At 49.0% G+C, this 18,587-nt stretch overlaps 4 protein-coding genes across 10 annotated transcripts in view; 1 reads left to right on the top strand and 3 right to left on the bottom strand.

Annotated features, from left to right (window-relative positions):
* Positions 1 to 8,574, bottom strand: part of LOC120948620 (capping protein inhibiting regulator of actin dynamics) — a 98,083-nt gene extending 89,509 nt beyond the window's left edge. For 3 of the 7 annotated variants that reach the window (XM_049606754.1, XM_040365171.2, XM_040365165.2), the window contains exons 1-2: positions 8,452 to 8,574; positions 6,956 to 7,506 (exon numbers count right to left, since the gene is read on the bottom strand). In XM_049606754.1, the coding sequence (XP_049462711.1) occupies positions 6,956 to 7,013 (58 nt within the window). In that variant the 5' untranslated portion in view covers positions 7,014 to 7,506; positions 8,452 to 8,574. Of the gene's footprint in view, positions 1 to 6,955; positions 7,507 to 7,746; positions 7,821 to 8,366 lie in introns of those variants that run through there. The other 4 variants (XM_040365166.2, XM_049606751.1, XM_040365167.2 and 1 more) reach the window with 4 other exon arrangements.
* Positions 8,575 to 9,081: 507 nt separating this feature from the next.
* Positions 9,082 to 11,636, top strand: LOC120949583 (acetyl-CoA acetyltransferase, cytosolic). The gene is made up of 4 exons (XM_040366975.2): positions 9,082 to 9,576; positions 10,189 to 11,039; positions 11,105 to 11,267; positions 11,343 to 11,636. Exons 1-4 carry the CDS (start codon positions 9,525 to 9,527, stop codon positions 11,459 to 11,461), a joined length of 1,185 nt encoding a protein of 394 aa, XP_040222909.2. The 5' UTR covers positions 9,082 to 9,524; the 3' UTR covers positions 11,462 to 11,636.
* Positions 11,603 to 18,504, bottom strand: LOC120949585 (U7 snRNA-associated Sm-like protein LSm10). Its single transcript, XM_040366978.2, has 3 exons — positions 18,368 to 18,504; positions 18,166 to 18,283; positions 11,603 to 11,794 (listed from the first exon to the last, which is right to left on the bottom strand). Exons 1-3 carry the CDS (start codon positions 18,502 to 18,504, stop codon positions 11,645 to 11,647), a joined length of 405 nt encoding a protein of 134 aa, XP_040222912.2. The 3' UTR covers positions 11,603 to 11,644.
* LOC120949582 (5'-nucleotidase domain-containing protein 1) lies at positions 11,901 to 16,289 on the bottom strand. Its single transcript, XM_049606552.1, has 2 exons — positions 15,550 to 16,289; positions 11,901 to 15,375 (listed from the first exon to the last, which is right to left on the bottom strand). The coding sequence occupies exon 2, from the start codon at positions 14,601 to 14,603 to the stop codon at positions 13,005 to 13,007; it is 1,599 nt and encodes a 532-aa protein (XP_049462509.1). The 5' UTR covers positions 14,604 to 15,375; positions 15,550 to 16,289; the 3' UTR covers positions 11,901 to 13,004.
* Positions 18,505 to 18,587: the final 83 nt, after the last annotated feature.

The raw sequence follows: 18,587 nt of genomic DNA on the forward strand, positions 1-18,587 counted from the left end.
AGACATGTAATCATATTTTTTGGACATTTCAGACCGAAAGACGGTGTTTTTCTGAACATTCTAGCGTTCATAATAATGATTGTTGGGTGTCTCAATGACTTACAAGACTAGACTACATCAGAGGTAGCAGATACTAGTACGATTATTGCAGAGCTAATGAAGAGAGGTCTCGTGGTACATCCGTAACATGCTCAGTTCAGCTACATGGTCGTCCCAAGTTCAAGTCTCCTCAGGACTTAGTCGTCATATACAGGATTCTCATAGTGGACCGAGATTTTGCACTATCGTTCATAATGCGCATTTCCAGTGCAGTGATAAGTCCAACCCATTTCCAATCTTGTCTCTCCGCCCCCACAGGTATCACTAACACAGTTGGGCTCCTCCAGTTAGCGTTAGTTCGTCGAACGCGCGCGCACCCAAGCCTCTCTCGACGGCCGAAGGGGCTGTGACTCTCTGACATTGAAATTAACACCTCATTTCACCCGGCTTTACAACGAACTCTGTTCGACACGCTAACAAAGACCTCTACCGGCGGCGGCGGCGATGTTTTTTTCCTCTTGCTTTTGAGGTTGTTGTGTGGAAAAGTTACTTGCTTGACTTGGTATCCCCCGTTGGGGTGTGAATGGGTGTGAAAATTTTCACCTCAAATCGGCAGTGACCTCCACCGTCTACAACAACAACAAAAAAAAACAAAAGGGGTTGAAAAAGGGGTAAACTGCTACAACTGAGCAGCACAACCGACCAACCATTAGGCAGAGAGAGAGGGTATTATAGATTCGAGTTTTTTTCCCGCAGCCGATAAAGAAAGGATTAGAAAACTGATGAGTCGATGATGGCACCGACTTTGGCGAGCAAGATAAGATAAATGAACGCTGCTTTGTAGACTTTGTCAGTTCCATCTGGACGAGTAGCAAAAGCCATGTTGTTAGTTTAACATTATTTTAATAAATACAGCACATTTCAAATACTTCAGATGTATAGATAGCAAAATATGTTGCTGAATGCATTACAACCAACAATTCGAATTCAGCTCATGTTGGCACCTTTCGTATTCAACATTGGCCACGAAGGAAAACCTCTTACTGGACTGGAATCGGCCATTCATTGCGACTCTTCGGACATCATCGTGAACAAAGCGATAATGCCACACCACACACACACACTGTGCCAAAAGTGCAAAGCAAATCGATCGAAATCGGCGGCAACAAACAGGAAAAAACGCCGGTCGGTCCCTCATGTCGTCCCGTATTGGGGAGGAGCTGAGAATGGTGGAGAGGGGCGATACTCTCTCTATCTGCCGCATTATTTGGCTGGCTCCGTTCCAAATCCGTTCCGCGACCCTTTGCGGATCATCGAACCATGGCGCACACACGCTAGGCGCTAGACCGACTGACACACACACACACACGCCGAACACAATACCGTACCGCATCGTATATATGGATGCATATTTGGCACACATTAGAGTGCACGAAGCAAGAGGGGAAAACCGATGACCCGTTTTCCCCCGGGCCACCACCACCACCATCGTCACACACAGCAACAGCAGGGAGGAAGAAGAAGGCTTTTCTTTTAAAACCGGGCACCAACTGACCCCCTTTGTGTGTATGCATTCGTGTGAAAGAGCCCCACAGAGCGAGAGAGCGAGAGAGGCAATGCATTCGGAACATGAACATGATCACCATAACTCTTCAACCCCACCACACCTGCCCGGTCCGGCCTTGATGCAGACTGCAGTGAACCAAACCAACGAGCCGAGCAGGAGTTGGGGAGTTTATGGTGCATGAACAAAACAATAACAAAAAAACATCAAATCTTGCCGCACACCACTGAAATTATCTTCGATGACCGGTTATTACAATCAATATACCTCTATTTACACAAACGACGATCGTGTGTTTTTTTCCTTCCTTCCACATCGACCGACAATCGAGACACAATTTAAGCACGAATTAACTCTCTTTCCATCCCGATCTGGATCACAATTAGGTCCACCGGCGATGGCGAAGGGAAATGAGCACTTGGGAGAGCCGACCGTACAGCACCGCAGACACAGTTATGTCACCCTGTTTCGAATAAATCAAGGTGATTTTATACCACCACCTCGCCCCTTCCATCATTAGTAGCTAGTGGCCCCCCCAAACGCCGGTCGAATTAAGTCATCGCGTTACGGTACTTCTGCTCGAATCCAACGGCGCAGTCCGTACCCGCCACACTAACCCGGCATTTGCTCGTTAGAAAGCCTACCTTAACGCTCCTTCCGGTAGGTTAGCCTCTGCTTCTTCGGCGCAGTGCACTGGTGGCTGCCCGTGCCTCGTCTTGCGTACGGTTGGTGTGTCCCGTTTCCGAGTGCTGTAAATTAATTAGCTTTCAAAGAGAATTTCTTTCCCCCCCCGGAGCCAATCTGTTCGCTTCCCTAGGGCCGGAGCGCCAAGGGGCAGAATGAGGCTCCGCAAGATTCATTCGTTTGCCCGGTGGACGAGAAAAGAAAATTATCCAAAAAGCTCCATTCGCAGCGTCGGTTGTCGTCGATTTAAGACCATCGTTTAAGAGAACAAAAAAAAATCTCTTGTCGCACTGACTCTTAGAGCAAAGAACGTTCTCTTCAGCATCCCCAGCAACATGGTCGTCGTTTCATTCAATTGCTTTTCACATATAACTCTTCTCTCAACCCTCACATTGTCTTCACCTCGATTGCCTCCACAATGGTATGTGTATGTGTGTGAAAGATCGTTTATTTTATGGCTTGACCACGCCGGGGTACTATATTTTTCCAACCCATCCGTTGCGAGCAGAACCGGGCGCTTCGACCCGGAAAAATCTTCCCATTTCCTTCTCCACGCCCCCAGCATTCGTAGGTTGATTTCCTCCACAGCTGGAGCATGAAAATCTCTGCCAACTTCTTGCTTGCCAAGAGCAACACGCTTGCTGCCAAAAGGGAAGCGCGAAAGAATCGAGAAAGCGGTGGATTTCCCGGGGATTTGATGGCTTCGAATGACAATCGTTCCGCCGAATCTCTCTGGCCATTTTGTCGCTCGATAAATCCAATTGAGCTCCAATTGGAAACGCCATTTCCAAACGGGTCGTGTTCTCTGGTTGTCTTGGGCAGTCGGACACTTAGAGAACAAGAGAGGCACAAATGAGCAGAGCAGACTGATTTCATTGAATATGCTTGAATTATTCATGCTTTGAGCAGTTGGGCAATTAAATTTCAATTGCACTCCCCCTGCTCTAATCGCTTGTAAATCCGTTTTAAGTGTAAGCTGTTCCATGTTCCTTTTTATGATAAATACTATCGATTTAAACATGCACAAAATCGCCACGAAAGCTCATCGAAAATGAAATCAGAAAGCAAACTCAACCAGCCCCAAAATGTGACGGTGACATTTAAATGTCCCATGCATGCGAGCAAACTATTTCTGTGCCTTTTCCGTGACATGATTTCATTATTGCCATGCCAAAAGCGGGCTTGTCCTTCGGTGTGGCACAAAAGCGCCACACACACACATCAAACCGGCACACTCCACAGCATACCACGTTGTGCACACGTACACATGTGGGTATAGTGCGGCGCTCACGCTCACCCCCATCGCACGTCCGTTTTCCTTGACCGAAGGTCGTCTGCGGAGCCCACGGTTGCTGCAGCGGACGCGAATGCAACTCAGGCGGCGGTGCACCGGAGAGGAGGAAGGAACTGCCAGCAAAATGTTAAAATATGTAACAACCGAGGCGCGCATTGTCGGAGCACCATCGAGCACAAGAGGCGTGCGCTTCTTCTCTTCGGGCGGCTGGCTGCGGTTCTCCAGCCATGTGTCGGCCACAAATCGCACAACGCACCAACACGAATGAATGGAACGCCATTAGCGGATTAGTAAAAAAAAACACACACACATCGGTGCCGGGGTGTAGCAGCATCGAGTTGGGTTGCTTTTCGCCTGCGCCACAGCATAGAAACGGCAGCAACAGCAGCAGCGCATAACTCCGACACGCTCCGATGGATACCGGAAGGCGAGCGGCAACATCAAGTTGCGCCGGTTCGGAAGTAAGCCCTACAATGCACCCGCTTCTGCCTTCTGCATTGTTTGCAGTGGCAGGCAGGCGAACGCCCCTCCTCTTTCCGAAACCAAAGGAAGTTTCTGAAACCAATCTTGTTGTCTCTCTCTTCACACCTTCTGTTCAACCGTTCCTTTTCTTCTCATCACACCTTTCTGATACACACAAGAATCCTTGAAGTTACGCCATTATGGTACATTTTCTTTCTATCTATTTCTATTCCGATACCAAAACAATTGCTTCTCTCATTTAAAATTTAAGTACAAATTTATGTTCGTGGCCATCCCGCGGGGAAACCAACCGTAGCAGCTCATTGCAATCAATTTATGATGCCCACGATGCTCTAGAATGACCTTTACAGCGCACTTCCCTGTCACACTTGCAAATATCCTTCAGCAGGAAGGACAAACAAGGAAGGAGTATGCAAACGAACTGTCCGCCGCAAACATTGTCGGCAAGTGAAGCAAGTGTGTGTGTACATTTGTGTTGGTCAAACACAACGCCCCAAACGACATGCCGAAAACTGAAAGAAAAAAACCCCCCGAACCCGTGCATATCAATATGCTAAACAAGAAACGACCATTCGGCTGCACCTTTAGTGCTTCATGTAACACACATCCACGGCGGTAGTAACAGCAAATTTCGCCTCCACTTACTTGCAGCATCGTGTTCGTGTCCGCAGTTTTTTTTTTTGCTGTGTGCTCCTGCCTGCTGCTACCGTTTTACTTTCTCAAGTTAAATTGTTTTATTCATAGCTTCCCGTCCCGTGCTTTGGAAGGTTTCCTCCACCCGGACGACAGACGGCAGCACCCGCGCCGAGACTTCCTTTCTCGATTGTCTGCAGTGGCGGCGAGGTGGTTCTTCCTCGCTCTGTCCGTGTTACAAAACACCGGCGGTACGTGCTCCGGGGGCAAGTATAAATTGATTTTTATCCAAAAAAGTTAAGCTGCTTAATTTTTTATTTTCCTTCAAACAATTTCCAACATTCATGCACACAAGATGCACATTTTAAACGGTTCATCGAGTACTTTCCCTTGCTCCAGGGTGTCAATCAATCCTGCGGATTGAATGTCGTTTAATGTAATTACATTTCAACCATGTCCACCGTGAATAATGGATATCAACACCTTCAACGCGTTTACACATGCTCAAATTACGCCACGGTGAGCCCTCGGCACAAGATAAGATATTGAGTGCGATCCCACACAATCGATCTACCTGTCCTTATTCCTTTACCCAACCCAGTGTACATGGCTGCCGACAGGTACATACCAAACACACATTCCGCCCTTCTCATACCTTTTTTATTTGGTGGCTCTGCGTTTAGGACGAAAGAACAAATTTATGACACAACAAAAATAAACCCTCGAGTCGAAGGAACATGAAAAATCGACTCCGAAGGGACAGACCTGACGTCATGTATGGTCCCCGGGTTCGAAGGTCCCCTCGCACCCACGTCGCTTGTTGTTTATCGGTGGCGACAGTGACGACGGAAAACAATCTTTACGTTGCTTCGTAGTTTATAAATCGCCTCCGGTATCGATTGAATGTCCTGCAAGCGTGAGTTCAATAAAATGCTTTCCCTATCTTCCGCTCGTAAACGTTTCTAAACCCCCTAAAGCTCCTATTCCCAAAGGACACATCGATGGTTAAGCCTCACCACCACTCCTCCCTCCCCCCAGCTGGGCACGGTTGCCAAGGTGTCCAGGTGTTTGGTTGTGGAACGCTTTAGAAGCACGTGAACGACCCTAACAAGAATGCAACTTCCGGCCGAGGCCAAGCGGCAAAGCGTTTTGAACATTCCTCCATATTTGAGCTCCATATTCCTTCAGCGAGCCCCGTTCAACCCCCCCTCCCCAAAAGAACGCCATCGGTTAATCGTTTGAAATGTTTTGCCTTATTTTTCTGGAGCTTCTGCCTATTTTTAGCTTCCAAAAGATTACATAATAATTGTGTGTGTGTGTGTGTGCGGTGGAAGCACACATTCGCGCAACAGACACATTATTGTCTGCACATTTCGACCGCTTCCGGTGTGCAAAATCCCATTACCGGCTTGGCTTGGCCCGTCCAGCCCGGTGCGGGGGCCATCGAACTCGAAACTCGAGCCCACCAAACAACACCACCACCTGCTGCGAAGTTGCATCGCTCGGTTTCGGAATCAAGCTCATTGATCCATTTCTGTTCGCACCTTCGCAGAAAGAGAATGCGCATTCTCTTGTGACGATATTATGTGCATAAAAGGGGAGCAACGAAACTTAAAAAAAGGATACGCACTTTTCAAGTGTGCAACGACAGAAACCCGTTCGTCCGTTCACCACCACCACCAGCTGGTTTTACACGATGTTCGTTAGCGTCCGTGTACGTTGGCTTCGTCCTTTCTACATCCACACCGAGCTCTTCGATTGGTTGCGTCAGATGTCGCCATACGAACGAACGGCAAATGCACAACTAACACCACTAACGACCATCTAGTGTGTCCAGATGGTGGTGACGGTCGCTTACTTCGCTTCCACTGCCGACCAGGCCGAGGTGGACAAACAAATTCGGTGCTCAAATTGTGTCTCAAGGTTAACCGGAGCCCGGGTTTATCGCGTTTGGCTATGTCGGTGCTGCCGAAAGGATCGATAAATATCCCATACCGTGGACAGCCGGTGACAACGAATGGGTGAAAGAAATACGGCGTTTAATGGGCCCAACTTTTCGATCGAAGGTGTTTATCGATTTGGCAAGAAAGCACGCCGAGCGCAGAAGAAGCAGGACCTCACACACACACACACACACCTAATAACCGGTCCGTTGGAAAACCGGAGCAGACGATAGATAACACGATTTGTTCCAGGCTGTTCTGAAAGGCTCGGGGCCCGGAAACACGTGATGCGGCCGGCTTTTCGGCCATTCCTACCTGGTGACTGCGTTTTGTTGTCAAGAATTTGGTTAATTTCTTCCGTAGAGTCCGCCATGTTGATGCAGGAGTGGGGAGGAGAGCCGTGGGGATGTAGCTGAATCGTTTGTCTTGATTCGGTCTCGACTCGACAGATGCCTTCTCGAACACAAAGCAATTTGCCACTGGGGAGATGACGGGTGGCCGCACGACGAGCTGAAGGTCGGGTTCTTTTTCTCACTCTCTCTCTTTCTCGCTTCTTCTCCGTCGCCCGGAGCTGTCTTGATACGATTTCTTTCGTTGCTGCTGCTGCTAGCTGATCTGCGGTGTCGGTTCTTTTGCCGTATGCGCGCTTCTTGTATATTAGAAGTCGGCCTAGGAAGCGCTCGGATGGATGCTGGAACTTTCTTCTCTAATTCGGTTCAACGGAATACGAGAGTTGCACTTTCCTGCACTGCCAACACGGCAAACGCGCACGCACACACATACACAAATTACAAACACACACTCATACACACACACACGGGCACGCACGTACGCACACCGACTTGGCCACAAACACTTTTTGCTTGCTTCAAGGGGGGAAAAGAGTAAGAGAGAAAGATAGAGTGTGAGAAACAGTAAGAGAGAGAGCGATGTAGCAAGAGAGTGCAGAATCGAACGATTCACACTTGGGTCGATTACTTTCGTGTATAAAATACTTTCGCGGCTAAAGAATTCAACCCTTATGGAGCCTTTTTCTGCCTTTTTTTTTACTTCTTATTTTTTCCCTACAAAAACTCAGACAGGGGAGGGGGATACACGGCACGCACACCCTCTATCCCGGGATCGATCGGCTCAGCTGCTGTGTGCGAGTATTTCTTTGCCTCCCGTCGAACGCACTCACTCCGGTCGGGTTACACACCACCACTGTACTACACACACCTGCCCGGAAAGAGCGGCGGCCACGGAATATACGCAATCCGCACCACACACTCTGCTAGGCTCGCGCGCGCGGGTGGACGCGACACACACACAAGCACACACGCACACACACAGACGCACACTATCAAAACCAAACCTGACGACGACGAGAGCGAGCAGGCGAAGCAGGTCGTTTCGCTTTTCTCGGAACAAGCGCAATGGGATGCGTATATATCTGACAGCGATAATTACAGCAATGACGACAACGGGAAAGGCTGCGACTGCTGCTACTGCTGCTGTTGCTGCTAAGGTGCCCGTCGTCAAACCGTCTAAGGGAGGAGTTTCTTTTTGCAATTCTTCGGCCAAATTCGCTTCGCGTTTGCACACAGAGCCGTGACCTTTCCGAGCGGTTTGCGGGTCGCAAAATGTGTGCAATAATCACCCCAACCGTACGCACACATACACACACACAGGCACTTTGCAAATTGGAGGTTTTGGTAAAGATAAAAAGGCGGGGGAGAAAACTAACAACTTTCTTTTGCAGAGACTACACACATGCACGAATGGCTGGTGTGACTTTTGCGTTGAGGAAGATTCTTTTCTTTTACACGTACTCTGGCTTCTGGTCTGAACTTTTTTCTCTCTCTCTTCTTTCTTCTTGCACAAGTCCGGACACGCACAGCAGCCACACGACCGCACAGCCACACGTTGTTTTTGGTAGTGAACGGCCTCGCTTATCCGTGCCCATTCCGACAGACACCGCCGGATATTCGAAGGGCAACGGATTGCCCATTTGACGCTTACAGTGCGTTTATAGTGCGACGTTCAATGCTGGTTGGTAAGGGCGTACGCGCAGCGCATTCACACTGAAAATTAGAAACAATCATATTTTATAATATTTAGCGCAACTACGGACAATATGAGTAGTTGGGCATAAGAACAAGAAGTAACAATAGTAGTAATGTGTTAGTTTACCATTGATCAGAGTTTGTCCATTATTTGCTCTTCTATAGAAGGTTATGCAAGTGATATTCACACTCTCCTGGAGCTATTTAAATGCACTTTAAAAAATCCTATGCACAACTCTTAAATCATAACACGTTCTACCATTTTTAAAGAACGGTTTTTCGCTATTATTCCTCCACCGCCGCACTATTCCGTTCCATTGCACGGCTATTGTCAAAATACTGTTCCTGGCAGTACCTCTCATTCTACGAATTGCGGTTGTAAACAACTTGCCGACTGCCGTGGTGTTCGATTCATTCAAAACCCCCTACCCACCACCCTCCCGGCACACTGTGTTATTCAACAAGCACGTTGCGCAAACCAACACTCCCCACAGAAACCCGTTCCGTGGAGGGGATAAAAGCGTATTGGAGAAAAAAAAACCCGTTTCGTGTGCCGCATCCACACAGCACAGCATTGAACCTGACGGTGGTGAAAATGTTTGATTTCCATTCGTAAAGTTCACTTGCGCGAGAAAGCACGCTGACGTGTTGCGGTCCTGTCATCTGGTAGCGGCGTTTTCCTCTTTTATTTTACCCTACCAGTTATCGTGTGCTTTGTGTAACCCTTTGCTTATCGGTGCATTTATCGAATCGCAGTTGGCGAGATTCGACAGTTTTTGATAAAAACACATAACTTAACGGTGTGTTAAATTACACTACGCGCGAAAGCTCGCTTCAAAATGACGTCAGCAGGAGAAGTTTTCATCGTGTCGGCCGCCAGAACCCCGATCGGTAGGTAATGGAATGTTTCAAACGCCGTGTACCTGCATTGCTACGGTGCTACAAAGTAATAAAACAAAACATTCGGTACACTTTCTTTCCACGTGTGCGCCAACGGGCACATTGGGTTGGTTTTTTTGTGGGTCAGGCACAAACATGCCGTTACGTGATGCCCAACGGTATGATCGGTTCGTGTCGTGTTGCATACGCATCCTCTTGCATCAGCAACGATAACACGGGCAGGGATTGGTTTACCTTTGACAAATCCCGAGATGACACGATACGCTCGGTTTCTCTCTTTATGTAACAGACCCCGCGGGAGGTGGGATGTAAATTTGTTATCACCGACTGAATAGAGAGGATCAATAGCGTTTCCTTTGTGGGTGGAATAAATCACCGCCGGAATTTGAATGCGAATAGAAACATTTTAATGTTTATGTAACAAGCAAAAGGTTTCTAAGACGTAGTACAGCTACGACTTATTGTAATACAAATCGAGAGGCAAAAAACGCATCAAACCGCTAATGATCTCGCATTTGCTTATTTAAAACCTTTTTTTCTACATGAAACCTTACTAACGACGCGTAAAACCCGGTTTGCTAATGAGCATTAATTGATTTGCAGGTAATTTCATGGGCACACTCGCGTCGCTTAGTGCCGCCGATCTTGGTGCGGTGGCCGTGAAAGAAGTGCTACAGCGAGCCAGCGTCGATCCGGCCGATGTGAGCGAGGTCATTCTCGGCCAAGCCCTAACGGCCGGCCAGGGACAGAACCCGGCCCGCCAGGCTTCCATTAAAGCGGGCGTACCGAAGGAAGTCCCAGCGTACAACATCAACATGCTGTGCGGTTCCGGTCTGAAAACGGTTGCCCTCGGCTATCAGGCGATCCGGGCCGGTGATGCTACCGTCGTCGTCGCTGGCGGACAAGAGTCCATGTCCAAGGCACCGCATGTGATGCATATGCGCAGTGGCACCAAAATGGGCGAGGCCAAGATGGTCGATTCGATGCTGAACGACGGCCTGACAGATGCGTTCTACGATCTGCACATGGGCATTACGGCGGAAAATCTAGCCAAAGAGTTCGACATTGGCCGAGAGGCGCAGGATGCATTCGCCGCCAAGAGCCAACAGCTGGCTGAAGAATCTCAACAGAAAGGATACTTTACCGAGGAGATCGTACCGGTGGAGGTGGCGGGCCGCAAGGAAACGATCAAGTTTGCGGTGGACGAGTACCCTAAGCATGGTACCACGGCGGAAGGGCTGGCCAAGCTGCGGCCGTGCTTCATTAAGGACGGTACCGTTACGCCCGGTAACGCGTCCGGTATTAACGATTCTGCCGCCGCCGTGCTGCTGATGTCCGGCGAGGAGGTTCAAAAGCGAAACGCCAAACCGATGGCAAAGATCGTTGCCTACGCGCAAACGGGAATATGTCCGAAAACGATGGGCGCCGGACCGATCTCGGCCGTACAGGCTGTGGTAAGTGTGGATTTTGCTGTACATTTTGAAGCCTCCTTTCACGCAATAATGTCCTTTGATTGCAGCTTCAAAAAGCCGGCTGGAAGCTGGAGGAGGTCGATCTGTTTGAGCTGAACGAGGCATTCGCAGCCCAGGCACTGGCCGTCAACAAGGGTCTTGGTGTGGACCCGGCCAAGGTTAACGTTGGTGGAGGAGCCATCGCTCTCGGACATCCCATTGGAGCTTCGGGTAGGCCTCCGTGACAATTCCAAACTTCCACCACTAGCACTTCCTCGTCTAATGTCTTTGTGTCTTGTTTTGCAGGCTGCCGAGTACTGGTTACGCTGCTCTACGCACTCAAGCGAACAGGCGGCAAGAAGGGTGTTGCATCCTTGTGCGTTGGCGGCGGTATGGGTGTCGCCATGGCGGTGGAAATGGTGTGAAGACGCTTTTATGGAACAGTTTTGTACTTACGCTTACCGAATGATATGTATTTTTCGTACTCAATTGTATTTTTTCTTCTTTCTATGAAGAGTATTCAGAGTAAGGCAACTGCCGTACCCAACAGCATCATAAATCGCAAGTGACGATGGCAATAAACGTATAATTCTCTTAAAATTCCTGCACTATTTGCTGCTCGTCATGTTGTTTTCCATCATCGTGTTGAGGTTACTCATTTTGGTCCGCTTTTCTCTGAATGTAAGCTTCTTCTTTTCACCACGCTGCGGACCCGCCATTGAGCTCAAATAATTCTCAAACGATGGAAGTATTTTAACCTGTGGGTGAGAGTAGTAGAAGAGTGATGAGATTATCACGAAGCAAACAAAAATAGGATTTTATCTGTTATGCAGCAAAAACAACGTCTAAGCAGACACACAATGCTTGTACGGATTTTTGTACGTTTAGCTGTCTTTTTGCTTCCGTTTACTTTATTTATTTGCAGTTCGACATGTTTCACATGTGAGCAGAATACACTACACACCTTCATTACTATCTAATTATTGTTTTTTTTTTGTTTATCAGCTTGCCCGCTAGCATGGTTTGTAATCTTCCGCCGGGGTTTGACAGCCGCTTGGTTAATCTCAAGAACATGATGTAAAATTTGGATTGGTTCGACAGAACAGAGAAAAAAAAACCTGCTAAACGTGAAAGTCTCGTTGGACTTTAATCTTTCAGATTAACAGAGCTTGAAGCTAGTTTTTTTTTAAATATCGTTAATTCCGTTTCTTCGCCTGACCACAGACACAACCTAAAAGGGAATGGTAGCTTTGAGCTACTTTTTATGGCCTCATATTTGTTCACTGCAAACCAGAACGTAATAATATTATTTTTAACACACGAATGCTTTGTTTTCGGCATTATTTTGTGCATTTCGTCGTCGTCGCTCGTACACTGCTGATCTTTGAATAATGCGCTTTCTGCCACGATCAACGGCGTCATCAGACATTTACAATGGGGGGGAGGTGCGATAAATTACATCGAAAGATCATCCCATTCATCGCACAAACAATCTTTTCTCGGGCTGTGGCTGGTTTTACTAACATAGATAAAAACATTGTATGTGTCAGAGAAGTTTGACTGTAGTGGGGATGTTGGTAAACGTAGGAAAAAGGGAGTCAAGATAGCGCGATTCGCAAAAGGGTATAGTTCGGAAACTATTTCTAACCTACCAACGTCAAACCTTCCAGCGGTTACGCTCTTTAGAATACTTTGAGCGCTGTCGTAAACGCTCACAAACGATAGATACTGTTATTGTAGGTTCGCAGAGGTTGAAGGGCTGCAACTATTACGCTATCAACATTCAAGTTTTGCTATTTATCTTGTCCTTGCTTGAGAGGGTACTGTTTGTGTACCCAAATGCCAAATGCAATCACGTACACTTTGTCTCCTGTGCCCTAAAAACACACTTCAGCTCTACTACACACGCTCAACTACAAACAGACCATAAACAGTACAAACAGTAGCAAAAGATAGCGTGCCAGCGCTTCAATTGTTGACCAACTTCAGCGGCTCGGCCGGATAGTAACCGTTGCAGCTAACGTTCTCCGTGAAGCTGTTGTAGCAATGATCGATCGGATACTTGGCCACCTCATCCATCGACGGGACGCAAATCTTGGCGTGCTGCTTTATCAGGCCCGCCCACAGCGACGCATCCTCCACGCCCGGTCCCGACCGGGTGGTGAAGAACGATCCCCAGAACTTGGACACGATGTACGGTGCGTCCGGATGGCCCGCATCGCAATCGCGCATACCTTCCGCTTCCATCTCCTCCACGATCGCCACCGTGTCGGCCGTCGTGTACTTGGACGGCGTGTACATGTCCTGTATGAGATTGTCGCCCACGTACAGATAGCGCGGGCTGGACTTGTGGCAGATCTTACCCAGCAGCACGGTCAAATCGCGCCAGTTGCCCTGCGAGTAGACGCCGTACCGTTCCAGCTGGCCGGCCGTCAGCGGTTCCGTCTCGTCGTGGCCTTCCAGCCGCACGAACGGCTTGCCCGCGGTAAAGAAGCCCGGCTTCTTGGCGAACCCAACCACCACATCGAACAGCTCGGGCCAGTCGGGACCGTACGCGTACGATGCGGTAAAGTTGGCGAAATCGATATGCGATCCGGTCACCAGGAAGGTGGTTTTCGTTTTCTTCAGCTCGCGCAACCAGCGCACCAGCTCGGGGGACGCTTTCTGCAGGTACCGCTCCGGGTTGGCCTTCAGCGCCTCGAAGTAGCCGCCGATGTTGGCACCGAAGTGGTCCCTCGAGTACATGTACACCAGCCCGTCGAGAATGTCGGGCCACACGTTGTACCGTCCGATGCGCTCGTGCGCGTCCTCGTCCAGCGTATCGATCACGCGGCCGAACAGCAGCGTGGCGCAGATGTCGAAGTAATCCAGCACCGTGCGTATCTGCTCCGACAGTGGGCCGTTCCACGCGACGAGCATGTTCCGACAGTACTCGTTCGTCACCTCCCACCGCTTCTCGTCGCCGTAGTAGGCGCGGATTTCCTCGTCCGCCATGCGCTTGGTGCCGTGCGTCGCCTGCTGAATGACACCGTCCGGGTCGAGCTTCAGGATGTTTCCCCGGTGAAAGTCAATGATTAGCCCGCGCTGCAGGAAGTCCTTGTCGAGCGGCTGCAGCAAATGTCGCCCGGCATAGCCACGCTGCTCGACCAGAAACCGGGCCACCGTGCGGTACTCCAGCTCGATCATCTCACCGATCCGGTAGCGCAGCAGCGTGTTGTCCAGATCGAACCCGACGCAGTCGTAGTCGGCAAAGCTGAACGTGTCCGCCCCGGTCATGATGCGGTTGGCTGAGTAGCGCGAATAGAACCGTTGTCCCGTCGTCCGTCCGAAATGCCACGGTATCGCGGTGCGCGAACACAACTGCAACGAGGCGCCAATGTTTTGACAGCTCACTTGACAACCAGCTGCCGCCGTTGCTGTACCGCCTGTAGTGGTGGTAGTGGTGGTGGTGGTGATGGCGCGGACAAATGGTAAACTTGCTGCGATTACTTCCGACGAGCGACTGCCACCGAACAGGCCCGCACCTGTACCGCAGCGGCCCAGAATTCCAACGGTTAACGACTTCATGTCTTCTTCTTTTGTTGCTTCTTCTTGCGCGCACACACACCCGTACCCGTTCGAGATTTATTTTAATTCGCCCACCAACCAACACACCCCATTCACCAAAACATCCCCTACAGACAAAGAGAGCGAAATTTACAGGCGAGGGGCATGTAGAAACAGGGGGAAGGGGTTCGGTCGATTTTGTATTGGCCGCCATAGTCGAGGCGCAGTGATTTTTTTCCGAATTGAGAGTGAGCGCGCGCAGCGCTCTCTCGCATGCCTTCAAATTACACGGGGCGCTCTCGCGATACAAAACAGCTGATCAGCTGATACCCCTCCCTCCCGTTTTTTTCCTCTCGCGCTGCGCTGGATGCGCGGATCAGCTGTTCTTGCTCTCTCGCGTTTCTTTCGGTTTGCACTGCGCTGTTGCCGCACTTGCGCGCTGCGCTGAACACCCCCTCCCGTGCGTTCTTTTCGGTTTGCGCTGCGCTGTTGCCGCACTTTGCGCGTAGCGCTGGACAACCCCTCCCCCCCGTTTCTTTCGTTACGCGTTGTGCGCTGTGCGCTTTCGTTCACTTTGATTTGCAGCGTAATAAAATCGCATGCATCGAAATAAAACTTAAACACATCAAACTCGTTTGATATTTTAACACTTTATTGAAACTTAAGGCACAGTTCCACACATCGCTAACCACAATCTTGTCACAAAACCACACATATTTTTTATTATAAATAATTAAAAAAATCGTCACTTCAAGCACCCGCCTTACTGCCTGTATGTTGTGTATGTTGAATACTGTAAAAAAAGCATTGAAATAAAGCAGCATAATTTACATATTCATGTTGAATTATGAAAGATTAACGCTGCTTTATTTCAATGCGCACAACACTTCAACACTTGAAAATACGACCGAGGCCGTAATAATGTGAATTGAAATAAATAACACTTCAACACTTCACTTCAAATTACATCGAGCGCCCGGGACTTAGGCTAAAACGCGCGCTGCCTCACGCTGCGAAGACTTGAACTGTACTGACGATTTTGTGTGGTAGCAAGAAAGGGAACGCACGAGGAACACTCGCTGCACTAGTGCGAGCGAGACACCGACACCAGCAAGCCGCTGCGAGAAAACCAAACTGAGTGCGCTGGCTGAAAGTGAACGCACACATTCACACATGTGTGATTGTGTGAGTGCAAAAACTGTGTAGAAAGCAAAACACGCTCTCGCCGCCGCGTAATTCCGCGTATTTCCAACCGTCTCCCCCTGCTTCTACATGCCCCTCGCCTGAAAGACGCACACTTTTACATTCTCATTGCTAGTAGGGTCCCCGACAGACAAAGAGAGCGAAATTTACAGGCGAGGGGCATGTAGAAACAGGGGGAAGGGGTTCGGTCGAAGTTGTATTGTCCGCCATAGTCGAGCGGAAGCGATTTTTTTCCGAATTGAGAGTAAGCGCGCGCAGCGCTCTCTCGTTTGCCTTCAAATTACATGGGGCGCTCTCGCGATACAAAACAGCTGATCAGCTGATACCCCCTCCCTCCCGTTTTTTTCCTCTCGCGCTGCGCTGGATGCGCGGATCAGCTGTTCTTGCTCTCTCGCGTTTCTTTCGGTTTGCGCTGCGCTGTTGCCGCACTTGCGCGCTGCGCTGAACACCCCTCCCCCTCGTTTCTTTCGTTGCGCGTTGTGCGCTGTGCGCTTTCGTTCACTTAGATTTGCTGCGTAATAAAATCGCATGCATCGAAATAAATTTAAACACATCAAACTCGTTTGATATTTTAACACTTTATTGAAACTTAAGGCATAGTTCCACACATCGCTAACCACAAACTTGCCACAAAACCACACATATTTTTATTATAAATAATAAAAAAAAATCGTCACTTCAAGCACCCGCCTTACTGCCGGTATGTTGTTTATGTTGAATACTGTAAAAAAAAGCATTGAAATAAAGCAGCATAATTTACATATTCATGTTGAATTATGAAAGATTATCGCTGCTTTATTTCAATGCGCACAACACTTCAACACTTGAAAATACGACCGAGGCCGTAATAATGTGAATTGAAATAAATAACACTTCAACACTTCACTTCAAATTACATCGAGCGCCCGGGACTTAGGCTAAAACGCGCGCGGCCTCACACTGCGAAGGTTTGAACTGTACTGACGATTTTGTGTGGTAGCAAGAAAGGGAACGCACGAGGAACACTCGCTGCACTAGTGCGAGCGAGACACCGACACCAGCAAGCCGCTGCGAGCAAACCAAACTGAGCGCGCAGGCTGAAAGTGAACGCACACATTCACACATGTGTGATTGTGTAAGTGCGAAAACTGTGTAGAAAGCAAAACACGCTCTCGCCTCTGAGCAATTCCGCGTATTTCCAGCCGTCTCCCCCTGCTTCTACATGCCCCTCGCCTGAAAGACGCACACTTTTACATTCTCATTGCTAGTAGGGTCGTAGCGCACCACACGCACACGCGCACAAAGCTTTTTCACTCTCGCGCAAATATCCGCCCGACCGCGTGACTCTGTTTTTGCGCTTTGCACACTCGGGAGCACGCCTGTACGCGATTGTACGATTGTCTCGCTTTCGCGCAATAGATGTTCTGTTTGCTCGCTTTACCACCGCCGTTCGCTGCTGCCCACAATCATATCAATCCAAAACAAACACACACGGTCGCCCCTTCGTCGATTCAAAACAACAGCCACAAGGTTGAGCACGGGACGGTCAATGAGTGGGACGGGGTGGCATTGTTCACGGGGAGAATCATACAAAAACGAACGCGACCTCGCTGTTGTCGCGGGGGATGCTTTTTACGTAATGCTATTTACGAGGCCAATCAACGATCCACGAAAAGATTCGCCCCACAAACCCGATATGTGTGGCACAGCGTTTGTCTCACGGGAATGATATCACGGTCGGCCGCGGGGAGGAGGAGGATAGGCTATCGATTAGTCTACCCAAGCACACTGATACACGCCAAGAGACCCCGATCCAAGTAGCTCAATCGCGTCAAGGCGATTTTACGAAGTTCCCGAAATAAATTCCGTAGCACCTCCGTTCAAGGGTCACGCTAATCCAAATGAAGGGGTTTGCCATCGACCAGTGCCGTTGATTCATACGCTTGAGTGAGTCCGTTTTCGTTGTTCTATTACTTCAACACACTTGACTCGACAGCGTGTCGTCAGCGATATCGAGTATCATCTCATCACTTTCCCACTTGAACATCGGTGACGTCTTTGCAGCGCGACTCGATCGAACTCACTACTACTGCACTGCTGCAATTCTACTGCAGCCACCCAAAAACTGGCAACGTGTACTGTGCAGTTGCCACAAAACCCTTGCCAACTACGTTCAATCGCAGCTCGCTCGCTGCGGAGTGTGTTTTTGTTTTGATCAAGGACGGCCTCACGTCGAACACAGTGGCTGTCAAATGGATCAGCTGTTGGCATACTTTTTTTATCAGCGTACATCAACTCTGTATTCATCACTGCGTACGGAAAACCGTCTTCTAATCGCGAATTTTTGTACAGTAAAAGAAAATAGCAAACTAAACCGTAATCGGTTGGTGGTAATACTTACGTCTTTCGGAATGTGTATGTATCTAATGTACTTGGAGTAGACCATAAAATTGTCCAACGGATACTGCCGCCCTAGTTGATCGACGTAGACCGCATTTTCCATCGTTACGTTCATGTACCTAAAACGAATCCAACCCATGCATTCTTTTCAGCGTCTTTGGGATGGCCTATTTTGGCGCCCACACCACACCGCACATACGAACCCATCGACGTCGACGATCGTTCCTGCCACCATCGTTTCATTGCGAAGATCAATGATTGTATTCCTATCGATCAGACACTGTGCTAGCCCAGTCAAATGGTTAACGGAATTGTACTTTTCCTTGCCCCTCAGATTCATGGTACTTTTTCCAAACGCACCAAACCGATACGATTCATGGAGGATGCAAGCCGTTTCGTGCCGCTTGTTGCCGGGTTTATTTA

Source organism: Anopheles coluzzii, chromosome 2 (assembly GCF_943734685.1).
Source record: "Anopheles coluzzii chromosome 2, AcolN3, whole genome shotgun sequence".
Taxonomy (NCBI): domain Eukaryota; kingdom Metazoa; phylum Arthropoda; class Insecta; order Diptera; family Culicidae; genus Anopheles; species Anopheles coluzzii.